The 27,042-nt window shown below is 37.7% G+C and overlaps 1 protein-coding gene across 5 annotated transcripts in view; it reads right to left on the bottom strand.

Annotated features, from left to right (window-relative positions):
* TANC1 (tetratricopeptide repeat, ankyrin repeat and coiled-coil containing 1) overlaps positions 1–27,042 on the bottom strand; it is a 95,465-nt gene that overhangs the window by 50,302 nt on the left and 18,121 nt on the right. For 3 of the 5 annotated variants that reach the window (XM_040604343.1, XM_040604340.1, XM_040604341.1), the window contains exons 2-3: positions 20,677–20,751; positions 6,359–6,562 (exon numbers count right to left, since the gene is read on the bottom strand). The exons of 1 other annotated variant lie outside the window; for it this stretch is intronic. In XM_040604343.1, the coding sequence (XP_040460277.1) occupies positions 6,359–6,562; positions 20,677–20,737 (265 nt within the window). In that variant the 5' untranslated portion in view covers positions 20,738–20,751. The remainder of the gene's footprint in view (positions 1–6,358; positions 6,563–20,676; positions 20,752–27,042) is intronic. One more of the 5 variants, XM_040604342.1, reaches the window with a different exon arrangement.

Raw genomic sequence — 27,042 nt, forward strand, 5'->3', positions numbered from 1 at the left:
GTAACGCACTGCCCCATCACACCGCAACCAACCCAAAAAAGTGACCTGCTACATCACAGGCCTCCAACCATCATGCCCCAGGTATGAGCCAGTTCTACAAGAGCACTGAGACATTCCATTATTGGACCTACCTGTTCTTTCAGATTTGCACCTAAAAAGTGCTATATGGTAATATGGTGATAACCTAATTCCTTAGCTAGGAAACACTGGGCAGGAAATGCAATTCATATATGAACATATGTTTGTATCCCTGCCTACGGACTATGAGCCTAAAAGACCGCTTAGCTACCAACCACCGCCAGGGGGGGCTCTTCCAACGCGAGTTCATAACAAAAACCCGGGGCGCGGGCCCTGGTGAAACCAGCTAAAAATACATTCCCTTGCAACAAAATCGCATTCTTTAAGGAGACAGTCGTCCAAATCTGCCATTTGTTAGCAGAAGTATAATTAGATGTAGCAAAGCTGAACAACAACAAGGAACCATTCTAGAACAACCAGAACAAGCTGTAGCAGTCACGTCAAATCAGATCAGAAAGGAAGTACCTTCCTTCAGGATGCATTTTTTAACACTTGCACTTCAGGCTGTGCAGGAGACCCCTGACCGAATTTTCTTCATCACAAAGTAACATGGAAGTGACTTACAGTACTTGCAAATCTGATAAACACTGCGATTAACTACAAAGATTTGTAAATTTATTTTCATGCACTAATCTAAAATAGAACACGTGAATTAATCCATGGATGAAAAAGGACCCATTTAAATGTGATCTTTATCTGCACAGTGGAAGCTCTTTCCCAAAAGTGTAAGATGGCTGATAAAGGTTCATCTGGGACAGTGTTTTATCGGCAGCAAACAGCAGAGAAGTATCTAAGGGAAAACATACTTCCCTGGTAGACTTTTCCTGACTTGTGTTAAGTGACTTATTGTTTCCTGAATCAGAAGTGGTCACTTTCTGTTTAAAAGTTCTAGATGGATCTTCCTTCCAAGAATTTATCCCAACCCTTCTTTAACAGTCTGCACCATCCACACATTAACTCAACATGGCATGAAATAGCAATCATACTGTCTCCTTTCCCCACAAATTGTCTTTCTTCCAGGCAGAAAAATACCAGTCAAATCTATCTAGGTAATTTGTCTTCAGAGCCATTCCACACCTTTACTCATTCCTGCAGCCCTTCTCTAGGGCTTTCCTAGCTCTAGAGTAATTTTTAAAGTTGGTATCACTAGAGCTACACCAGTATCTTCCTGTGGTAGATGAACTACAGATTTAACATATTTAATTTTACAATTCCATAACAATACTTCTTTTTTAAAATGACATATTGCTTTCCAAGTAATTTTTAACGCTTTTTTGACTGCAGAAGAGCTAGTTTTCCAAAAGATTATTGTAACTTCTGCACATCCTTCCTAATCCTCTGAACTGGCTTTCCCTCCCTCAGCATTAAATGAATCTCTATCTGCACTGGTACTGGGGATTGCAGGTGCAAGACCTTGCACTTGGATAGCTTATTGCAAGCAAGAGGAGCTGCTTCCCAGTGTTCTCAAGATCAGTGCACAAAACTGAAGCCTTAGATGAAACCAGTTCTCTTACCCAGTCTAGCCTCAAGTGTCAGGTACGCTGATTAATTTACTAAAAGTTTTAATTTAAGTGTAATTTAAAAACTAACTAAAAGTTCTGTGGCACAGTTATGGAAGACTCAGCAGTCATCTTTGGCATTCACTGATGTCTTTAAAAGCAAAGCTGCTTCCTTCCTCTGCTCAAGCATGACTGTATCAATAATTTAAGTCTGTAAACTTTTAATTCAAGGGCAGCAGCATCCTTCATTCACACCTTAAATTTCAACAACCAATTTTTTTGAAAGTCCTTTATAAATCAGCATTTTAATTCTTTTAGTTGGCCCTCCTAAATCAGAGTACAACCATTACCCCTTTAAGAACCTGAACATTGGTTTAGTTTCACACCTGTACGATTACCAATCCAAGCAATGTTCATTCTAGCTTTATAGTAGAAGAAACTCAACTTACTGTGACAGTTTTTCATTTACTGCTCCCACTCCCCTCCCCCGAGTTGTCCTGCTGACAACTTTTTCCTTGTTCTGTTTGTTTCTGCTCTTTTATCCACCTCTTCCTCAATGAACTGTTCCATTAAGGAAGCTTTTGACTCCAAATGAACTAGTTGCTTTAGTTCTGTGATAATTTTAAGTACCTTAGAAATTTATGATATAGTTTGTCTCTTCCCTCCTTTTATATTTAGAGTTGAGGACTGAACTGGGGCCAGAAACACTGGTACTCTTCCAAGCTCTACTCAAAGAAAAAGCTCCCCTACCTCCTATGCAAATAATCAAAACACAGTGTCACTCACAGTAAATTGTGTTAATGGGATTGCGCAGCTTTCTGTGTTCCAGCAAAGTTTGCCTTACTCTCCCATGGTTTTGCCTGCCCAATTGTTACAAGGTTCTAGTGGCTGACCTAGTTGCAGATGGATGAGCAGAAAAGCAGCTATGACCACACATGTGCTGCAGCAAAGATGCCCCTCTCAGCTGTGTACATTTGTCATCATGCCTGTCCATCGTGACAGGAACAACAGAACAGCTAACAGTGCCAGCATACTGGTCTCAGCCTACAGGACTGATCAGCTCAGGCTCAAGCCTGAGCCCCTACCAGGAGAGAGAGGAAACGAGAAGTGGTATGCCAGAGATCAGGACAGCAGTTTCAAAGAGACACCAAAACCAGAAAGTCCTGTGCTGGTCCAGGGGGTCCTCAGGCTAGCAATTTCCAAATTATTTCAAACAGACGCCTCCAACTTGCTAAACATTAAGGTATCTATGCGATTTTCTGAGAGACATGAGTCCAAACCTGAGAAGTGGTAATTACATTATTCATGGAACAAATATGCCTACGATGGAACAAAATTCCCTTAGTCTAAAGGGACACAATGAAAACACCACACTCCCCACAGCACCTCTGTGGCTAATCCATACTGGTAAAAGCATTCTACTCTCTGAGTCATCTGAAGTAGAAAACTACAGAGGTATACAACATTGACAGAGAAAATAGTTTCAAGCATAACATCCTTTTCCTACCATTGCATTTTTAATTTTAAAAAACCACAAAAAACTAAAAAAAAAAAAATCCTGAAGCAATCTAGAAAGTAAAATAACCTTCCAAATTAGCAAATGTTCACATGAATACGGCTGCCAAGAAGGAGGGGGGGCCTGTACTTTTCCATTATTTTAAATTATAAATTAAACAATTTGTCTGGATTTATACACTGCTTCAATGTAATTTTACAAACTGGCCTTATATTTTGTTTGTTGTTGTTGCTGTTTTTCATATGGTACTACTGCTAAATGATACATTAAACTACCAAAATTTACTAATATGTTCAAAATGTTTGCAATACCTTTTGCTTAACAAAATACAGTGAAAGAATTTGCTTTCTTTCAAGCACCATCTATCTATGAGTGTGCAAGTTTCTAAACAGATAGGAAATTCAGTAAAACACACACGTCCATCATTAACTAAATCACTTTTGGTGAAACTAAAATGCTGTTTTTTCAACAGTTTTAGGTGATGGATAACCAGATTGTGAGTGGATGAAGCAATTATAGAAGGAAAAAGTTTGCTCAAGTCCTACTCAAAATGCTGATGCATTTTAAAGGAAGGACAACGTACAGAAATACTTGCTGGTCAGGCAGTAGTGAAGCCAAGCAAAGAGGGAAAATTATATCAAAAAACAAAACCAGAAATTCCCCTCTGAAGGGGGTAATCTGAAAATTAACACTGGCTTGGAAATATGAAGAAAGGGCAATGAAAGCAAAAGCAGTACGAGAAACTTGTCACATAATTTACACTGATGATTTTTTTGTGCTAGACATCACGAACAAGAGTAATTCCATGGAGGAGTCTGAATGTCTGTACTAGTTACACCAAAAATGTAAAATATTTTACAGTGCATTTCTTACTGCAGAATGTTCTTCCATGCATTACAATTATTTAACCAGGAAAAGATATTTTTATTCACTGATCATATAATCATAATTAAGTAGCTATTTTTAAATCAGCAAATACACATGCAGGACTAGATAAATGTAAGGTAGAGTTACAGACAAATTTGCTAGAAAAGTAGAAATATATGAGTATGAAGCCTTCAAATACAGACGTTTTCATTAGTACAACTAACTAATGGCTAACTACAACTTTTGTTTTTTTAATTCATAACTCTGAAACATACTGTCAGGAAGATCTGACTTTTTAATTTACTAACCAAAATTTTTAACTAAAACTACTCAGACTCAATTAACAGTTATGAAAAAGTTTTCATTAAAACCTGGGTAGCATTTAGTGAACATACTCTTTAATCATTACCACTGAGTATACATGCAGTACACTGCTTCAGTCTAGTAGACACTAAATAGAATTTTACTTCAAGGAAATAAGTTATGCAAGATATCTATAGATATATTTCATATAGAGATGTATATATGACCATCAACATGCCTGGGATAAATGAACAGAACCACAAAACAGAAACAAAGGTAGAATCAATGAATACATGTCAAGGGACATCTCCTCTACTCTATTACAGTTTCAAAGACTTCAAACCTATTAACAATATGATTTACATTGCAAAATATGTTTCTAAGTAGCTGCTTTGTCTTAACAGGACCGAAATTAGAATTTTGTTCTACCACTCGTTAGATAACTTAATCACTACATCTTAACTTCAGAATACTCTCCATGCAATCCTTTCTTATTTCATTCACCATAACCTGTAAAATCTTTAATTCACTATTTATAAGCTACTAAAACAAAGTGCTTTGAAATCAGTACATTAGTATAGTGTCTTTTTTTATTACTCCTGCCCCAGATGCTAGACAGGTAATTTATATTAAAACATCTTCCATCATCTATTTTTTGTTCAAAGTCAAAGCAATAGCACAGATGTTTCCGTGAGCATCCTATCAGCTGGTTACAGATTTGTACAAATTAATGATACATAAATGTCAATGCATTCACAGCACTTCATAATCTTAAATTTTTTTCTTTGACTATATATCACAGTGGAATGACTTTGAAGTCATCACGACCATGGCTTTTCATTCAAAATTTACTGTTACACATTCTTTGCAGGAGAAACTGTGAGCAGCCTATACTCTGCTGATAAAAACGTGTGTGACTAAACTAATCATGGAATAGGAAGGCTGGTAAGATACTATCTCAAATGTACCTAGAATACCGTTAAGTTTTCCCAACAGTAAAAAAACCTAAAGGTTAGACCCTGACCTTCACTTCAGTCTTTGGCAGAAATCCCATTTTCTTCTCCATTACAAGGACTTTAAAAGATAGAGTGAAGTTGTTTAGCACACAAATCACTTGTAGTAAGGGACAAAACAAAATACCATTCTGTGGCTCAAAATTTTTACATGAACTGTCAAAACCAATCTGAAATTATTTAAAGATGAAGTGAGATTATTATTTTCAAGTTTTGAAAGGAAAAAATAAATACTGACAGGCAACTTAAACCAAGAACACCTTTTACAAATTGTATTTACTATCCTGTGGCAATTCTTTGAGCAACTTTTTTTCTTTAACTTTATGTAAAATGGGTCATTAATGAAGACATCTCTCAGTGCTGACAAAAACGAACTTTCAACACTCTTTGTTGCTAGACCTCATAAACTTTACAACTAAGAACCTCAAAACTGTTGAGTGTTCCCACAAGCAACAGTAATATGGACAATTTCACTTGACGCTCAAACTTTGACCTGAATGAACCCAAGTGATGCTAGTGTGCTGGAATGATTTACATGTACAGAATGCTGATAAAAAGGGAACCAGATGGAGCACCTTATTTAGCAAAGCTCACACATAAGTACATGGTCATTACTAAGGACACAACCAGTGAAAATTAACAGGTTTCCTGTCACAACTTCAGCAGCAATTTCTCTATTAATACATTTATGTATGTAGATACAAGTAAAATAAATTAATTGTAAAAGCCACAAACAACATTCACTCCTGTACAGTCACTAACGTACGCATAGACAAAGGTTTTTGCAGCTGTCTTCCACCGAACTGATATACTTATCATAAATAACCAGTTTTAAACATATTCTGACATTTCAATATAGGTATTTGCAATACATATTAAAATAATTCTTTGCCATATGAAATAATATATTCTATTTAACCACCAATCACCTTTTTTCCCCAGGAATATGCAAAAAGCATTCACTGCTCTTGTTCTTTATGCAAAAGATTTAAGATGATTGTATTTGTTACTTTATATAAAAGCGTATCAAAAAACGAGTTAAAGGGCTATAAGATTTTCGTTGTCTGTCAGTTTCATTTTACCTGGAGACTTTTTATTTGATCTCGACTGCATCAGATAGGACTGGCGTGGCAGCAGAGGTGAAGATGGCAGCGACATTGAGACTCCTTTAGCCAAGTTCATTCTATAAGTGTCCTCAGAGACTGGCTGATTGCCAATGGGAAAATCTGCATTGTGGCCAGATGTTGCTATAACCTGCGCGGCATTCTCTGGACAGGAGTCGCCTGCTAAAAATACAGTGTTGTTATCCATTTTGCGATATACCAAAATAAAATGCAAGTATTTAACGCAGAAAAACATATTTGCCAGCAACAATTCAGCATGACTCATCTTACCATGCACCCTCCACTGCAGAATCCAGATAACCACTAGAATAAATACACAAGTAAACAAGATTTTAGTTTACTGTAATAGAGACAGCAAGGGGGAAGTAAAACCCCATTTTCAACAAAGTACTTTTCATTCTTGGAGGTAAAATCAAGTTCCCTATGAAGATAGAAGCATTTTTACAGCTCAAAACATATTTTAGGATCACTGTGACATCCTGAAAGTCAAGAACATCTGAAAATATTGTTTACTGAACTAATTAAAGGAGGAATTTCGTTGGGTTACCACTTCCACTCAAGTGAAAGGTAGATCACTAAAAGGTAAAGGTACACTAAGAGATGGCTAGTATATATGTTTTAAAACCAAGAGGTCCAGTGATTTACACTTGTTATGAACAAGCTATTGGTTCACAGCATACTAAGTGGGACAACAAAAGCAGGACATACACTCAAAACAGAGAAATTTCTTGCTGTTGCAGGAAATGCTATTTCAGCTAAATCAAGAATATATTTTCGAAACAACAGAATAACACATTGCTCACAATAATGATTCAAAGACAGCAGAAATACATGCTGAAAGTGCTAGCTTTTCCTAGACAGATGACAAACAGAGCTGAAAAACAAAGGTTAACTAACTACAGCTTTTTTTTTTAATATTCAGATTACAGCACTGCTCAATAATTTACATGAACTACTGCTGAAATTCAATTGGTATGACCAAAGATAAAAAACAGCAAAGCAAAACTGATGCAAAGAGGAAAGAGAATGCCAGAACATTTTATTAGACAAGCCCATGTGCAACAAGCAGCATGATTTGAAGTACTGGAACCCAAAGCACAACTAGAAGAAAAGGTAAACAAAGGAGAAGTAATATCTTTTCAAATGTGAATCCTTCGTACCAGGTTTATTTTCTTATAGTCAAGACTTTAGATAAACATGGCTCTACAAGATCTGCATTTCTTATTCATTCTGTTGTCATTCAATTGTTGCCTTTAATTTTAACAGCTGTTCTCCACTACAGGCAGCATTAACTTCCACACTTGTCAGAAGGAAAAAACCAAACCAAACCTAATGTTCTGAGAAAAGTAAAAACATTTTTGTCAATTTCACTATCACTCTCTTTTTTTAGAAGTATGCATGGAAGATAAGAAAACCAAACATGCCTGAAGATTAAAGTCTAACTCCCTATTTCCAAAGCTGCACGTATTTAAGATAATTTGGGGTTTTTTCTTAGCCATAATTTTTTTCCTCACAAGAACCAGACAAGGACTATGTATAAATGGCCTTGAAGAATGCTATGCTAGATTCAAACTTTTCTTAACATTTCAGAACTGTAAAACTTACTCTCTTATTTTCCTCTGACACCAACTAAACTATCAACTTCCAAAAGTTCTCTTCCGTTCAAACAAAACTCATAGTAACATGTAATATGTTTAAGAAAAAACCCCTCTAGTTTCATCAAGTCAAGATGAAAGTTTAAAAACTCAGTAACTGTAACTTTATATTCTTTTGTGAAGTCCACTGCAACTATTATAGAAGTGTAACTATTGGTTTAAAATCCTGGGACCCAGAAAAGCAGATTCTACATTTTAGCAAGCTTGCTGCAACACACTGTTCTTAATAAAAAAAAGTACCGCCTAAGTATATATTTAAAATAAAAAGACTAAATATTTTAGACACTATGATCACATATATGAAAACTTTTTGAGACATCAAGATATCTAAATTAGTGAGTTCCCATATACTTTCAGTGAAAATCAAAAAGGCTAAGGATTTTCTTTCTCTCCTCTTCTAGAAATTAAACTTTTGCAACAGCTGGTTTTTAAATACAGATTTAACCTTAGGTATGTTATGATTTATTATTCAGTACAGCACATGTTAGTTTGGTTCATAAATTGCTGAAGAACACACAGAGAAACTTCTTGCTATATTCCATTTTTTCCTTTGAACATAAGCAAAAAGCAAGGAAGTAGCATGGTAATGCAGCTAACTGCAATTAGAAAATACTACCACTCTTGTTAAGAGGTTTTTTTACTAGATTCGTTGCCAAGGTTGTAATTTGGAATTTGTGTAAATACTCCAGCTGGAATGCTAGTGAGAGGGGTGCAAGAGACAAGAGAATAACAAACAAAAATTACCTCCTCCCCTTTCAGGGTTAGTAACTCCACCTACAATTCCCTTATTTCTGTTTTCCCTTTTGCTATGATACAAGCCATCAGTGTTTAATTCACTGTCTTCCTAATAGACTCCTAATTTTTGAACTAATTTTAATTTATCTATCTCTATTGTAAACAAAACATTACACCATGGAAGAGAGCTAGATGGGGCTAAATACACTGCTAGCATAACTCTAATAAATGAATTCAGATTATTTGATCATGACAGTAACTTGAAAGATATGTTACATTCTCTCGCCCCCAGCCTTTTAGCAATTTTTATTATACCAGTATTATTATTATTATTGTATTTTCCTGACAACACTGCAGATACTGTGGGGAGAGGTACAAAAGATCAGGCTCTCATGACTGATTATGAGAGCAGTATGACTTAAAAAACAAAAATCCAAAACATGTATCACATAAATTCTCCTTTTCAATCACTTATTTTCCTAATTTTACAATAAGCTTTTGCTTACTGTCATCACATACCCACGCAATAGCTCTTTAGAGCAAGAAATCACACCTTGAAAAAGCCCAACGACACTGGCTTCAACCTATGAGAACATCATATTCTCAATGATGTCAGAACATATTTAAACAGTAATGTAATCTAATGAAGCAGTAAAAAAAAAGCATGTTATAAATTGAAAATGGTTAGGATACTATGGAATAGCAGACAGCTATGAGACACAAATCATTCCAAGAAAGCAGAAACTGCAGTTGCTCCTCCCAGACCTTTCTGAAGAACTGTTAACTAAATGCAATCCTAGCTAACAGGCCAATCCCACATTTGTGACCTCAAAAAACATAAAAAACAGGAATAAAAGGTAACAAACAGAACCCACATACCACAACCCTCCACACAGTGTCGCGGTCACAGACACCAACCAGATCTTCTACCAGGAGAACAACTCCCCATAAAGCCCCACGATCAAAGAACTCCTCTAACTGTAATAAACAGTAAATGGAAACCCATGGCATTTGAATGCTAAAGCTTTACATGGACTCCAGGGACTGTTCACAGAAGTAATCCCTTGATGGCAACACCTACTTGCAGCTGAGGAGGTCCCCAAACCCATCAACAGAGGCTAGCAACAGGGTGAGCAGGATCACTGCTTGCTTTGTTTTCTCTCTTCCCTACGCACCTCCTCTGGGTTCATCTTGCCACTGCCTCTCTTCCTAACAGAGGTGAACATGCTCTCACCTACCAAAAAGGGAGCAAGAAGTGAAGAAAGGGCGTGCAGGGACACAAAGAGTTAAGCCTGTAGGAGGGCAGAACATTTGGAAACACACCCTGCCTCTAGCTGGTGCCAGGACAAGGCTCACCTCACCTTTCCTCACCACAGAACAGAGTCACAGCAGGAGGAACCACTGCTTCATGCCAAGTGAGGACTGCACGATACCAAGTTCCTACAGAGACAATCCAGTTCAACCGAGTACAAAAGCACTTGCGTCAGACACACACAATTGTATGAACAGGCTCCTGGGTCTGTATCACAATTACAGGACAAAATCAGAGGCAGTTGACCTCTATCTCTTGGTCCTCGGGCTCTCCAAGTGGACTGACAAAATTCATTATTTTTGCACTATGGCATCGAGGGAAGTTCTATATCCACACAATTGATGTTATTTATGTTGTTATATATTATGTTATATATATAATATATATAACACATATATATATATTATAATGTTATTTATGGTTGGCTACAGTTAAATTATACATGTGATAACGCGAAGATGGCAAGCTTCGATGCTTATACCATCCTTTCCCACGTCTCTGAATCTATCCTCTATACTTACTCTAATCCTGCATTTTCTTTTTTAAATAAATTTGACTGATGACCAAATCTACACATTTCACCCAACTTACCGCAAAATTCCTGTAAGATACTTGGATCTACATATACGACCAGACAGACTCAGCATTAACAAGCTTGTGGGATCTACAAGGTGATACATTATGCCTTCTACACAACAACCTGCTGTCAGGGAAACAGTACTAGAAAAATGCATGAGTAATAGCTGTCAAACTACTATTTGTTACAATGCCTGAACATAACCAGATGCCACACTGATGCACACAGAAAACTGAATTTGTCATTTACTTAAAGGTTAGTAATTTCAAGTATTTTAACTACCACAAAAATACTTTACATTTACATGACATTTCTTGGTCTCTAACCCAATGCAAACCTGACAAATATCAGTTCTGGAATAGGAAGAAAATGATCTCTCACAAGTTTTTTAATAATGTTGAACTAAAACGTAAGAAAGGTTCGGTGAAACCCCACTTTCTTATTTTTAAAACCTCTGAGTTGTACATTTCCCACTGCCAAGTAGCCTCTGGACAAAAGTTTCATAAGCATCAATCAACACCAGAGTTCTTATTCAATGGTCAAAGTAACCACGGAAACAGCTTAATAGCTTTAAAAACCACACACACAAAGCTTTGAGAATGGAAATCAAATCCCAGTTTAGTTGCACCTAGGGATGCAACTGAAAGGCATAATCTGATTAACAAACTATTTTTTTTTTCTTAAGATACAAAAAGATATAAGGATGACTGACTAAAGTAATGATTTTGTAGAGCCTAATATCCAAGAGTACTTGAACTTTAAGATTAAACTAATCCTTCTATTGAATGAAGAGGATAACTAAAATGAAAACCTTTACAGTGTATGTGTCAGTATTAAACATAATAAAACACATCTAGTTCTTCATTCAGTATAAGTTCCTTAGAAACCAGAAGAACTCTTAACTACTTTACCAAAATATGCATAAAGTGGTGTTTGGTGCAGATGTTGGATTACAGACTGTTTTAACATGAAGGAACAGGACCGCAACCTTCAAAACAGGACAAAACAGTACAAGATAAAACAATGGAAATGCAGACTCCTTAAGTCTGAATATTGATAGCGACTGCAGAACCACGTTCCGCAGACTTATCTCAGAATGTATTTCTGACATAGCTGACTTTCTTTTTCTCCCTTAACCTCCCTACTAAACAGAAGATTCTCAACCCACTTTAAAAATCTATCAGATATAAAACTGTGTTATAGCAGAAATACTAAGTTCTGTAGTTTTGCTTAAGATGTTTTAAAAAAAATAAAGAATTATAATGAAGTGTTAACATGCAGGATCCTATTGCCGGAAAAGGCCCCTTGCAAGCACCCCAGGTGAAGCACCCCCACACCACCTCCCCAACAAACAAGAACTTGACTGTAACCATCCAGCCTCAACCAGATTACTCGGGCACCAACTGGAAAGCAAAGCAGCAGTAAATGAACTTTGCCACGTAACAGTTGCAAACTTTGCACTTCTGTAACACATTCAGGGAGGAGACCAGAAGGTGGCAAAATCCTGGCTGGCACTGCTGACTATGGGTAGGAAGACGGGCTGTTAACAGCACTGGTCTAGGGTGACACGTCTACCACGGCCACTGCTGGCTTATGACAACAGTCCTCAGAGATCAACACAAGTGAAGGCAAGAAAGAAATCCGTATTCTCTACAGAAGAGCACGCAGACAGCATTAAACCTGGTGGCCGGCTCAGCCTTCAGCCTGCACACAGACTGCCCTGACGTTTCTACTGGAGCAGAGGAACCGCTGGACTTACCAGCCACTGGTGTATTGCTGTTATTACAAATGGCGAGCATGGCAGAGCAGTGGGAGAGGTCGCTCAGGCAGGCTGCAGAGCCTTCATCTCTGGAGACTCTCCAAAACTGCCTGGACCCAGACCTGGGTAACCGCAGCACTGCAGCTACGGGATGACTCCCACATGCACAGCCACCACCAAAAGCCTTGCGAAGCTCTTTGGAGAACTTACCAGGAAAAGCTGAAAAGGTGAGCTGAAGAGGCGTAACTCCCTTGCTATTTCAGAGCAAGCATAAAATAATGTTGAGACAGAATTAATCACGCTGACATGGGGATCACGTAAAAGATTGTAATGACACAACTACTGCTGGATTATTTTGTTATCTGCATTGCATGAGGCTTCTGTTCGCTTCACGCCAAGTACCCCCATGATACTGCTGTGGAAACAGCTGCTGAGTTTTGAAGAACAGCACAAGTAGCAAACTGTAACAATCCACACACACGCAGCACTGTGAAAAGAAAGACTGTCTCTGCAAACAAGAATATCCAACATTCTGACGTGCTTACACATCATTACTGACAGTCTTATTAAACTTTATTCTGCTTCGTAGGATCTGTGTCATCCTAACAAAACTTAAGAAACAGAGGACAGAAGGAGCCACGTGACAGAGGACAGAAGGAGCCACATGACTGACTCTCTCTAGTTAGGACAAGGTAACCACTCACTACTACCAACACTGACCGGGAGTTGAAACAAAAATTAATGGTAAGCAGTTGATCAGCTAGACCTCTGAGATAAGAAAACAGGCTTCTGTCATGTAAAATACATGCATTAGGGAAGATAAGCATTTAATCATTTTGCCCTTGAGACTCTGGAGAGACCAGAAAAAGGAAGTAAATAGCCTGTAACAGGAAGAAAAACCATCACAGTCTGAGTAACTGAAGCAGTGAAGTGCACCAACTGAGGAACAAACCAAGTAAAGATTAGAGTAAAGGTCCAAATGGACAATCTTTACCAACCATGCTCACACTTGACATTATTTGCTCACTTTCTGGCTTTTATTTCTGAACTCTGGATTACTTTTTTTCAGTACACAGAATACTAATGTTCTCTTGTTGTTACTTTAAAAAACCCAAACAATCTTTAAAGAAACAGTGATAAATAGTGGTTATTAGGACCACTGTAGTAATGTCAACTAATTTTTATTTATGTATTTCAAGGGCAGGATTCTTTTTTATTATTATTTATTTATATGTACATGGGATATATCACTGGAATTACCTTCTGGGAAAAGACATTCACCACATTAAATACTCACAGCAAAAAAAGGAGTTTAAACTCTTAAACTGTCAACAGTCACAGAAAGCAGGCAAAGCAACACAGAATAATCAAAAACAGCTCCGTATTTGAAGCATGAAACAATGCTTCTTCTGTTGCAAGATATTTTTAGAGTAACAACAAAAAGTCAGACTGAAGCTTGAAAGCATTCCAGTACAAGTTCAATGTTCCAGCTAGTGGATGTGTACTTCAAGCACCACAAAGTCCCTTCGCACTTAAAATTCAAAGCCTAATATTAGAGAGAGTTTGGACAAACAGCCAATTGAATTTGCATATTTAGTTTTAAAATGCAAACTTACTTTAGTGATTTCAAGGCTCTCAGTTTGCCAGAAGGCCATCTGAAGCTCTTGATGCCCTCAGCCTAGTTACAAATGTGTTAGTCAAAAATATTTAATGAGACATAACGCAAGAAAGGTGTGGTTAAAATACGCATTAAACTGAACAAGTTCACCTGGGAGCTGAACCTTTAATGCTACACGGAAATAACTCCAGAAACACTCAATTTGAAAATAATGATTGAGTAGTGGGTCTTAATAAAAGACAAGGCCTTCTTGCCTAGCAACTTCACTTTTATTTTGAAGTAGCAATCTAGTTGCCATTAACAACAAAAAAATTTTGTCAGTGAATTTTAGCACATTTATGTTTATGATTCAAAGTGCTGTGCTTGTGCTGTGCATCAGGGTTGCTACAGCGACCTACACTAATAGGAAAGGAAGATACAAAAGTAAGAATGGTAGAAATCATGTGAGCAATTACAGCTCATGTCTTTGAAAGCCATTTAACTTTTCAAAGAGAACACTAAGATGTCGATTTCTTAATTCTATGAGATCATATGTAAAAAAAGCAAGAGATTTCAAATTCACAGATTTCATCCAACTTGTTTAGTATAAAATTGATTAAGTTGATTAAGAGCAAGGCATGCAAACAAGACAAGAGAGTATGCCAATCTATTACAGAACATAATGCAGAAATAAAAGCATCCATTCTAACCTAGCATTCAAAAACTTTATACTCTCATACTTAGGTCAAATACACTTATATAAAGATACTGGAATACAAGAAGGAAAAACAAAGGAAACTAAGCCTCAAAAGAGTATTGTAAAAACAGAGTATGATCTAAAGGAGAACGAAACAAGAGCCAAGAAAGATTTACTAATATGGAACTCTTTCGTAGCCCAAATTAAAAACAAAAAAAATATCTGAAGACAATCACTGAAAAGTACAATACATACGAATACATAAGCACTTCAATACCTTTTATTTCATCATCCAGAAATCAAAACCACTGATCTAATTTCTCCAGATTTTCGACCTTTAAAGCACTACAGTATTTTATTCTAAACATTATCTTTTTGCTGACATGACATTTTGACCCTTCTTATTTGAGCACCACATGAATGTCTAACAAGCATTTGAGCTGGAAAACCTTGAAGTCTCAACTAGTTACCACATTAATTTCTACTGGAATCAACAAAGTTTTCATGCGTACTCTGTACTACATTTGATGTTAAACTTCTGATGGGATTTAGTGCAGGAAGAACACTGCAAACTAAGCACAATACTTCCATTATTCATGTTCCTTCAGGCCTGATATTGGGTCAACAGAACGACAATGCTCATGCTACTAAAAAGCCATCTGAAATAACTGAGCATGTTCTGTAGAAATTTAATATACGGGATTTTCTTTTCAAGTTGAAATACATTACAAGTATTTTATATTGAGTGGTCTTTTGCTTAGTAAGTAACAAAAAAATGCAGATTCCCAGAATACAAGCAAGTTGCTGGTTTTAGGACAGTTGAAGAAAACAAACATAATTATATACTGAAAAGCAGCTGGCAACATATAAAACCAACAGGAAATACTAATACAAATCTCTCTCTGAAGCTTTTTTTAAGCATTTAAGAACAAGTACCTAAGTAGAACTGCTACTAGAACAATCATAACTTAAATGTGGTTTTTGTTTATATTCTGAAGCTTATTATTATCACCTCATCATGGACACAGACAAGACTTGCAGGTAACTCTGTGTAACTTCAGTTTGAACAACAGTCTTCTGGCTCCGATTTCTTGAATTGTGACACTAAGACATGAAGCATCTGTGTTATACTAAAATAAGAAAGGTCAGCTCCTTCCAAGAGAGGCCAGAGGCAAAGAATTTCCTGGTGGCTACAGAGGTGAATTCAAGAGCCTCAAGGAAAGAAACTGGAAAACATACAATAAACTATGAAAACAACACAGAAGAGAGAGCAGCAAGAAATTTCCAAGGTAGTTAGAAAGAAACACAGCGTAGACATAAAGACAAAGAGATGAGATTGTATTAAATCTAGAAAATAAAGTCAATTAATAAAACAGAGGTAAAAGGCAAAGAGTAAGAAAAGGTGTGCCCTACGAAGAAGTCAAAAGGACTAGTAAGAGGTACACCAACAGACTAGGTCTACAAAGAGACTAGGTCTGCCACTTCTTATTACAAAAACACCTTCTAAGGAATCTCTAAAGGACTTGGAAACCTTCAAAGTTTAAAGAGAGAATACTTATTTGATGATGATAATCTGACAAAAAGGAGAAAATACCAAACTTTTACTTTGAGACTGAATGAAAACCTTGAGAAACAAAGATAATCTGAGAGAGTAATTACTGTGCATTTCCAGCTTGGTGTACCTGAGACAGTATAAATCCACAGATTACTTTCTGGGTCACAAAAATTATTGTTCCTGTTTGCCCTCTTCCAGTTCAGTTCCAAACATTCACAAAACAGATTTGTTACTTTAATGTGAGAGGTGTAGACTGGAGTTTTTTCCCCCTTGACCTTGAGTTCTGTCCTTTACCATGTATGTACATCACTAATGGAAGGATGGGGGACAAGACAAAAGCAACTTACAGATACTTATTCCCATACAACAGAAGTAACTGTCTGAAGAGGTGTAAAGACAGCTTGCTTCATACTGCAGAAAACCTGAAAAGAAGCTGGATGCAGAAGTTGGATGCCTGGGTCAAAAAATTGGTTTGTTTGAAATTCTGTTCCTTTGGCAAACCATTTGCCAAATACAGTATCAACTCCCTTGTCTTCAAATCTACATTTAGAAGTAAGTTTATGAAGTTTTAATTTGTTCTGTGCATAAATAACATGCTGTCAACACTGCTCTCTTCATCTTTGTTCACGTCTGCACATACTGATATAAATCATGTACATAATTATGTATGTGCATGTTTAAACACACAAATCTTGCTTCATTTAGATTTTACCTAACTCGACAACAGCCACTTACCTAATCAATACCTCCCAGCCACACCTAAATAAACTCATTTTAATAAAACAATTGTATAAGAAAATTATTATTGCAGCAGCTGCAGGATCTGAGCCCAACTATCTAACACTAGCACACTGCTACTGGAGTAGCTGAAGGTGCTGGTTTTCCATCCAAAAGTGAGATTTCCACATGCCAGTCTTCCACCTGATTAGGGCAGAAGGTGTTTATGTAAAGACCCTCTACCAGTCTTTAGCATAACGCTTCAGTCTCTCTCCCACAAGCATCAACACTAATTCTTGCAACTCTTTTTTGAAAGATAACCCTGAATTTAAAAAGCTATGAAATTGTAATTAACATACTCAGCAACTAGATTTCAAAAGTGTTATGCACATCTTCAGCTCCTACACCTTTATGTCAGGGCAAATGAGAAAATTCTAACATTAAAATCCATGCAAGCTATTTAAAAAAAAAAAAAAGTCCTAATTTCTTTTGTTCTTTAACCCCTTTTACAGGCTTTTTAATACTACACTTGTGCTTTCTATCTGGGGGGGTGGGGGGGTGGAAATGCCATTCCTGCTTGCACTGGTTCCACCAAGCTAACAGATGTAAAACCAATAAGCTACAGCTAGCGCACAAACAGGAAGGTCTATTCAGTAAAACAGGATTCATCGCACTCAGATCTGCATTACGCAGACTTCCAGGCATTCCTTTTATGCACAAGGAAACCCATGGGACAACAGGGGTTACTTCAGTTTAAGAATAGGCTATTGCTGTTTAGCCTAAACCTCTTCCAAGCTGCCTTCCGTTTGAGTGACACAATCACAAGTGGCCAAGACAGAGCTTTCTGGAGCTGCTGCTCTTCAGCTGCAACTCAACATCTCGGCATCTCTCCCCTGTCTACTGGGATGCAAAGTATGATAAATTTACTCACACACCTTAACAGAAGTTTGCAAGCACATTCATACAGTCAATTCTGAAATGGCTGGGACATTTTAAGATTTTATTACCTTCTCTAGATGTTCAGCACTATTTCTAAACCGGGTATATATTGGAAAAAAGGTCACAGAAGTCTTCCTAATTGGGTTCAGCTTGGCACTATTGAGCTGTACTTTCCCATCTACTTCCTACTACATTCTGAAGCTCTGAAAATCCTGACAACTTTTTCAAAACTTTATCAGCAAAAAAATCAAATCTATGCATCCACAAAGCTGCGAGAAGCATCTAAATTTACTATTGCATTACTTTCTTAAATGGTAGCTGGAAAGATGGATGTTTCCATGTTAACTGTCTCTCAAGTCAGCTTCCATTGTTAGCACACATTTTCACTCTCTTCATAGTTCTTTAGAGAGTAGTAAATTTTAGGTGCTGTTGTTGTTATTAAGCACCTGAAGGGCCATGAAATGGAACAACTCTACAATTAAAAAAATTTCCATTTCTCATTGTTTGGAATTTAAGGACCAGGGAGGGGAGCAAGCAAAAAACAAGCTCTACAAAGACTGGTGGGTTTTGCCTTGCCTCACGTCTTCTCTAAAAGCTGAGAAATGTCTTACAGCTGAAAGAATTGGAAGGTCCTTTGGAACAGAAGAAAAACTATTAAACTGCACTAAAACTAAACTAAACAACTTTGCAGGAAGTCCTGGATGTAACAAAGCACGGAATGCACACATTTCTTTTCAAACTTTCCACAACATTTTCAAATACAAAGTAAGCCAAAATCTCTGGAATCCACTGTATAAATTAATCACTTCATTTTAAAAACCATTATGTGCACTCCTCCTTACTCTAGCTTTTACCAACCAGGCATTATTCACAGATTTTTTTCCCAGTACTTGGTTTTCGTAACATTCAATTCACACATGAAACTCTAGAGCTTTGCTTAAAAAACAAAACAAAAAACACAAACCAAAAATGAAACCAAAAAAACTCCCACACTCCAACATTTCCCTTGGTGTTCAGAAATACAGCAGCACTGTAATTGTAAAAACAAATGGAGAAAACCCTTTCTTTTGCATACATCAATCCAGACAGACATGATGAGTTCCTAAAATAAAAAAAATGTGTTTTCTGACCTAAAGGAAAAAGGCTTTTCAAGCTCCAGATTTTAATCAAAGCCTGGTCAAAGCTCCGTTCAAAACAGCCTGATTTTCCTTTTGAGCTTAAACCAATTTCCATCTAGTATTTTAAAGAAAAATGTACCAATGAAGGCCTCACCACAGGAATCTTTAGCCCACTATGTTTAAACAGCTCCAGCTGGTAACTTAAAGTCAGCAGTACACACAAAATCAACAGGATGCCTTTTGTCTTGCTCTGCAATCACTTCTATGCATCTTTGATCTAGTGTCAATGTTTTTTCTTTTCAGGATAGCTCTCATCATTCAGTCACTTAGAAAGAAATCGTGGTACAGTGTGAACTTCAGAAGACCACAAGAATTTCCTGAAGAACACATTACCTGCCAGATGAACACAGAACTGCTTTTTGAAACAGAACACTTAAAATACCCTCCCCCCATAGGACTCAGTATAGTTTTAAAAGCTGCAATGCAATATATGTATAACTTGCTTATCAAAGAAAATATGACTGCACTGTTTTAAAGGTTCTGACAAATGTGAACATGGTAGTCTGTATTACATTCTGTACTTATTACATTAAAGGAATATTTGGATTTACTTTTTTTTTTTTTTTTATTCCGAGAGTAATAAATCTGTGTCGCCAAAATGCAGAAATTCACTCTTACAGATAATTTCGGATCTAACTAATCAGAAAATCAGATGTATCAGTCTACATTAAAAGTTTGAAGCAAAAAATTTAACTGTGATGAAAAAGTGTCACTCAGGTCCATTAGCTTTCTAGTCACTGCAGCATGGCCTTCACAAAGCAAGCAGGTTTAACACTCCACCACCACCACCTGTCCTTCTATAATTATTACTCCTTATCAACAGGCATTGCAGGTCCTTCTCTGCCCTTGAAAATGGCAGAGATCTTAGTTACCCCTTCTCCTGAAAGGCAACACAGGTAAGTAGTGGCCTACTAAATATGTGGTTAATAGTAAAGCAAGCTTTTTTTTTTTCTTTTAAATAAAATTTTTTGATGATTAGTTTCACCTTCAGAAATCTCTGTAGTTAAAGCAAAGACTAGAACATGATAGAGGTTTGATAACCAACTTAAAAACACTGCACTAGATTTATTTGTCAATACTTTTTTTCTAAATACATGAATAATAAAAATTCTATTGCCCATAACAAATAATTTCCCCCCCCCCCACCATAATCTAATTGTGTAAGTACTTTTAAAAGTATTTCTGTAGTTCCAGGTTCTCAACCTCTGGCCCTGGGCCACGTTGAAGCTGGCAGGACAATACACACAGACAGCTCTTGGTATTTCTATGGTAAGAACCAAGAGCAAGCTGCTCTCCTCTGTCCTTCCCAGCAGCGATTCAGGTACAAGTGCACTGGATACACCTTCCACGAGGCTTCACCAGACCTGCAACTCATGGCCTGCACGTAAGCAGTCCAGCCACACCAGGAGCCCACAGACCTCCCTGCCATCAGCACCAGGAATCACACGATGCCTGTAAGATGGGGCATCACTGCTGCAACAGAACAAATTTAATTGCTGCAAATTTATAATGCACAACTCAACTACATTATAAAATATTTTATTAATATTCATACCTGAGTCTTTCTTGTTCCCTTTTCCACCCTCTCGGCTCTTTTTTAAAACTGCCTTTAACATTTTAAATGTTCCTCCTAAAGGATAACAGAAAGAAACAAAAACAAATGCAGCATTAATAATGTCCATTCACACAAACCTGAACAAAATAAAGATAGGATCAATAGAAATAAAAGTGAGGTAATCAGAAGAAACTTTTTGGTAGTTACATTTATTTTTTTACAACACAGCTTGGTTAAACAAAGTCCTGATGCACAAGGAATGTTTTAATACTTGAACTAAGCAATTAAGAGTTCGCTGTCTTACACAGAAAAATAATACAGCATTCTCCACATTCCACATATAATTAAGGTTATAAGGCTAAGCCCCTGTAAAGTACTGTAATACACTTTGGCGAAAATAAAACAGAATAAACGTCTAACTTGGGACCAGAGTTTATCAGCGTAGCTGGGGGAGCAGGTGACATGCTAGAAACCAGCTGTCAGCTGGAGACTCAAACTGCAGGAGCATCAAACACATGGGTGACAACAGCACATGGTACCACCATGCAGCCAGTCTTTACCCATATGCAACACTGCTGACCAACACAAAGAGAGCTAAACAAATTCCCTAAATCACTGCACTGCAATGTACATGGCTATGAGCCCACATACCCATGCCTGTGAGCACACACACTTCTGCCTTCCTCACCTCCAGTTTAACAATCAACTTCAAGCTGCAGATTTCAGAGGATTACTAACCATAAGAAAAGTGTATCTGGGATGTAAACCTGGAAGACACTTGTTTAAGATAACTGTCTTCAGTTACAAAGCAAGGAAAACAGAATGAAAGGAATTATGAAGAGCACTTCTTTCTCAAAAACCTTTCTAGAGCACCTATAAATTCTGATTTCATTTGTTTTCTCTATTGAAAAATTCCAAAGCGATCTCACCTTAGAATACTTGCAACCCAGGATATGCAACAAGAAGAAAAAAGAAACCTGACTATGCTGTTTTATTTAAGGGATTGCCATAAAAACCCACATGAAATCAACAGGAAAAGCAAAATTCTTCCATCCAAAACACATGGGCTCTTCAGACAGTTCACTTTTGTTTTTATGAAATAAAGTAGAAAAAAGAAAAATCAGCACAACAGAGTTCTTAAGCTTCCATGAATACCCTGAAGCACACAGAACTAATACTAATTAGAAAACTGGAAGGTTTCCAGAGTCTGTGTTATATTCGCTGCACAAATCCCTGGCTCAGTTCCACACAGGTACAGCTGTGCACACAAACGGCTGTTTTTCATGTGGCAGGGTAACATCTCTCCAGCAAGCTGTACTGTGAGTTACACTCCTTACTATCACACATCGTAGGACAAGCAGATAGTAAACACAGTATCTTCTGTGCTCTGCATCTTGGGCAGAGTATCTGCCAAGAATTGCACGGGGGGTGTGGGGGGTGTGTGTGTGTGTGTGTAAGACATGCTGCTAATACTACGTCTGTGCAAACTGCAAGAGTAAAACAAGTTCTGAAGTATTTTCAGGCGTTTCCCAAAGAATGTAAACTAAGCAGCCCTCTCCAGTTTCAGCATTAAAACAAAATAATTTAAAAAGCCCGTAAGAACATCCCCAAAATCTGATCAGCTAACTTAAAAATTAAATAAACTAAAAGGAAGCAAATTATTTATGGAACACAAACCACAAACAAAATTCTGAAAATAAGCATCGCTATACTATATCAAAATACTGAATGCCAACTGGGAAGAATGAAGCAGATTTTTTTTTAAAACATACACTCTATGTGCTTATAACATCAGTGTCTCAGTATCAATCATATTCTACAGGCAAAGGTTATGACGCCAGCTTTCAACACATCTGACCAGCAATGTAGAAAATGCTGGACTGAAAGAACATGGTTAATGACACTCCCTGAACAATGCTTCATTTTTCTGAAAATGAGAAAATATCTCCTAAAGTTAACCACAAGATCATGACAAGGAAAAACTAAATGCAACGTGGAGGAAACACTCCCTTCCTTGCTTGTCTGGATAAGCTAGCTAGATACTAAGACAATCCGTAACAGCAAAGGATCTTCTGAGATTAACAGCACTGAAAACTAGAAAAATAAGTTTAAAATGGAACAATCTGAACCAAAATTTAACTGCAGCCCCAATTACTTCCTCTGAAATACCATGTACTACATGTTCCCCAACAGCCACTTATCAGGAGGATGAGAAAGGCAGCCAAGTACTGTGTGTATCTCTACTCTCACTCATCATGTGTGTTCCCTAACCATTTCCCCTTTCCCCTCATGCCTTCTAGCTTCGCAAAGAAGGGAGAAGTGCTCCTCCCTTACACAACAGCTTTCACAAAAAGTAATAAGGAAAAAAGACAAGTCATGTCCTCGGGTACACTGATAGGAAAAAAGGAAGAATCAATTCCCTGAGAGACTCAAGACATAGTCAGCTGGCAACAGTGCATCTGATGATAGGAGAAACCTAACCCCTTAAGCTGAACAAAGACCAACACTGCCTTTAAAACAAAGAAAGTCATCATTCCACTCTACCTGGTACCAGGGAGGCCTCCAGAGGCACCTACATCCCACTGTTAGCACCAGAATTCAGATCTGGACCAGGTGAAGGGAATGGAGAAGGCGATGCCAGAGATCAGCAGTCTAGGCACTGCAACTTGAGAGACTGAAAAGGCTGTTTATTTTTAAGAGCAGGAGACTTGAGGAGACCTAGCTACAGTAGCCCGTTTTATATTTTATGACTGTTACACAAAAGGGAGTGATCTGTCCTACATAGCAACTCTTGATAGAAAAAGCAGTATCAGTCTGCTTCGCAGCAGACGAAATTTAAACACCAAGAGAAAAAAAACCTCCTAGCAGTGTGGACAACAAGCTACAGGAAAACTGCTTGCCCATAAGGGAAGAGTGGAATATTTATCTCCAAAACAGACATCTGCAAGGGCAAAGAAACCACCTCCACACAGCTGGTTATGGCTGGAGTAAAACCTGTTAGGCCAAGGATGAACCATCCAGACAAGCCGACATATTTCATTTGCATGACACAGCATCACTGGATGGGGACAAAAAACAAAACAAAAACTTTAAGACAAGCCCTAAACCTCAGAAGTTTCTGCTTCAGGCATGAAAAGAGATTGTAAACTTTAAAGCTTACTTTCTTCCAACTCTATCAGAAGGTGTTTAATAATGGAAATCTTTCAGATGGATCAGATCCGTAAGCTGGATGGTGTACTAAACCACCTTCTGAAAGCCCTTCCCACACCTGTTTTCTGTGGTGTCATATCTCAGCCAAGAGGAATACACAGGCTACAAGAAGGTTCAGAGAAAGCTGCAACTAGTTATCAAATAGCAGTTACAAAATCATACATAAAAAGGAAAAAGATACTTCAAAAAGGGCACAAACTGAGGATTTCAGTAGCTTTCCTGTCTTTTAACAACTGGCATTTCTTACAGAAATTTAATGCATGAGAAAGAATTTATTTAATTTTTTTTTATTAAATACAGTCTGGGTTTTTTGGACTCATGTGAACACTTTCTATTTTTGGAAATCAAATCCTCCTTTGAAAAGTATTAACAAATCAAGAACCTAACAATTCTCTTTGACAGTTTGAAACAGGTATGAAGAGTGACTTTACATTAAAATTTATGTATAAAAGCATTATTTGATTTATTAGAGATATTCCAATGTTACAGACAGCTACCTTTCCTCTATCTCTATAAAATATTGGTCTTTATTAGGTACGGAAAAAGAGGTATTTAAAAATATTACTATTATAAGAGCACAAGATTAAAATTTGCAGATTAAACAAAAGAGGCTTATGCATACAGAAATCATGTCAAAACTGTGAGGACAAGCATTTAAGAGTTAGGAAATTAGAAATTTAAAAAGCTGCACCACGCAATCCAAATTTGTGCTTCTTTTGTGCACAAATTGTGCTTGAAACTTTAATTATGTTAGCACGTCCTGTCCACTCATCTGGTGCAAAGGATGCCCCAAAGCAACTGAAGCCTCCTTTGCCTACAGCATGCCAACCGGGGCCCAGGAAGGCTGCATTCTCTTCCTGGCTCTACCACAAGACCATTGTGATGCACAGAGGTAAAAGGCTCCTCAAACACCTTAAATGTATTTTTCCCAAAAGCTGAACGAATCACCTCTGAAGTTTATTAAGTATTCTTCCAGAACAGCTTCCTCCTTGCTCCCATCACGCAGGCTGCAATGGCTGCAAGAACATGCACACCCAGCGTGCGCTGCAGGTACTTGGGCTGTACAGTGTAATTCAAAGTGCTGTAGTGCGTGTTCTTTGCTCAAAGACCAGGCTTCTTGGGTTTTCTGAATCACCCAACTGTGTAACGGTACTGCTACAAGACAGCTGTGGTACACAGCTCATACCTATCAGCCAAACTCTTACAAGTCTGCGTTATTTCTCGTGGCAAAAATCAAGACTCCAGCTCCATTGTCCTCTTTCCCATGTTCTTATCATTGTTTTAAAAAGGATCTTCTCAATTTTAGCACAAAACCCTTAAAAAATAATAAAAATCTGAAAACGACTGTTCTGACTGATCCCAAATACTTCTGGCCACTTCACACTGTAAGATACCGGTTCATGTATGAGTTTGGAACTAACACTGACTGTGCTTCATATTCAGGCACTGGTGTTTTGTTCCAGAAACCTGGATATATCAATTTCACCTTAATATTACAATTTGAAGGTCTTACATTCTTTGGAACCCATTTTTAAATGTAATTAGACAGTTCCTTAAAAATGAAGATTTTCTCAGCTCATTTTAGTACGTTACATTTGAGGTAATCGTACTCAAGGGTATCGTAGCTTTTAATATTACTAGCAGGCATTCACAGGTTCACAGTTAGAGCATTCAGTGAAGGAAAGTGTTCAATCATATAATGATTGGACAGCACACACGTAGAAGAATGGGAAGCCTAATTGGAGCTGCAGAGACATTCTTAATTTGGTATTCCCTAACTTCTGCATGGCTTTGCAACATTAATGCTTCCTCTAAAATTACGCAGTGGTCTATATGGCTGGTATGTTGTATGATAAATTTTACTTACAAGCATTTTTAAATCTCTCAAGTCCTGCAGAACAACAGCCACTAATTAAAATTCAGCTGCACAAGGAAGCAAATTTGCTGAAGTTCACTGAGCGTGTCTCACATAGCTCTGCCCTATAGACACCACTGTATGCAATTTATTTTTTTTTTTCCAGAAGTGACACAGCTTAGTGGTGTGATGCAACCAGAACCAAAAATACAAGAGAGTAATTATGAAAGAGTTTAGCTTCACAGAGCTGATCGTCAGAGGGGAAGCCTACTGCAAGCAAAGACAAGGATACTGTTGCAAGAGAACTAGATCTTTTCTTAAGAAAAGTACAGTAATAATAAAACACAACATTTACAGGATCTTGAACAGGTGCACAGCTAGAAGAAGCCTTCTGTATCAATCAGAGAGAGAAGAAATGTAAGCTTAAAAAAAAATGAGTGGAAAAAATACTGGGTGCAAAGAGGAACCCAATGGACAAAGAGGCAATAGGCACAAAAACTGAAACACAAGAGGTTCCCTCTGAACATCAGGAATGCTTTCTTGCTGTGAGGGCGACCAAGCACTAGCACAGCTTGCCCAGGCAGGGTATGGAGTCTCCCTCCTTGGAAGTACTCAAGAGCCATCTGAACACAGTCCTGGGCAACTGGCTGTAGGTGACACTTTTTGAGCAGGGCGGCTGGACAAGGTGACCTCCAGAGGTCCCTTCCAACCTCAACCATTCTATGATTCTGTGATTAATGTCAATGTTCAGCGGGATCAGATTCTGTACTGACCCCTGGGGTACACCACTAGTTACTGGACTTCAACCAGACTCTGTGCCACTGACCACACAGGCTGTGTGCATTTCACGTCATACCATTTACAGTACACTACTCCCTTTGAGTCTACCTATCCCTTAGCCCAATACACTGCACATGCTGCTTTAAGGGATAACCCCCCACGCACATTCAAAACAAGAGAAATGCCTTGAAATGTATCTAACATACTGAGGGAATGTGATGGGAATAGCAGGAAATGCAGCTGTAAATCTCGTAGGTTGGTTCAAGTGTGTTCCCCTTCTCCAGCAAAACCCACATTGGATCAAAATTCTTGCAGAGGCAGTAAATTACCCGCTCAAGGGGCTACCAAGAGGATGCTTGCTGCCTCTGAAAAAAACCTCATGGCATGGACCAGAATAAAAACATTCTGGAAGCCAGCTGCAGTGTAGCAGAAAGTGCATTCTAACTCAGCCTTAGATTGTTCGTGTTCAAATGGCATATGCCTCCCAGTACTACAAGATCTAAAAATTCTAATTACCAGAT

Source organism: Falco naumanni, chromosome 8 (genome assembly GCF_017639655.2).
Source record: "Falco naumanni isolate bFalNau1 chromosome 8, bFalNau1.pat, whole genome shotgun sequence".
NCBI classification, from domain to species: domain Eukaryota; kingdom Metazoa; phylum Chordata; class Aves; order Falconiformes; family Falconidae; genus Falco; species Falco naumanni.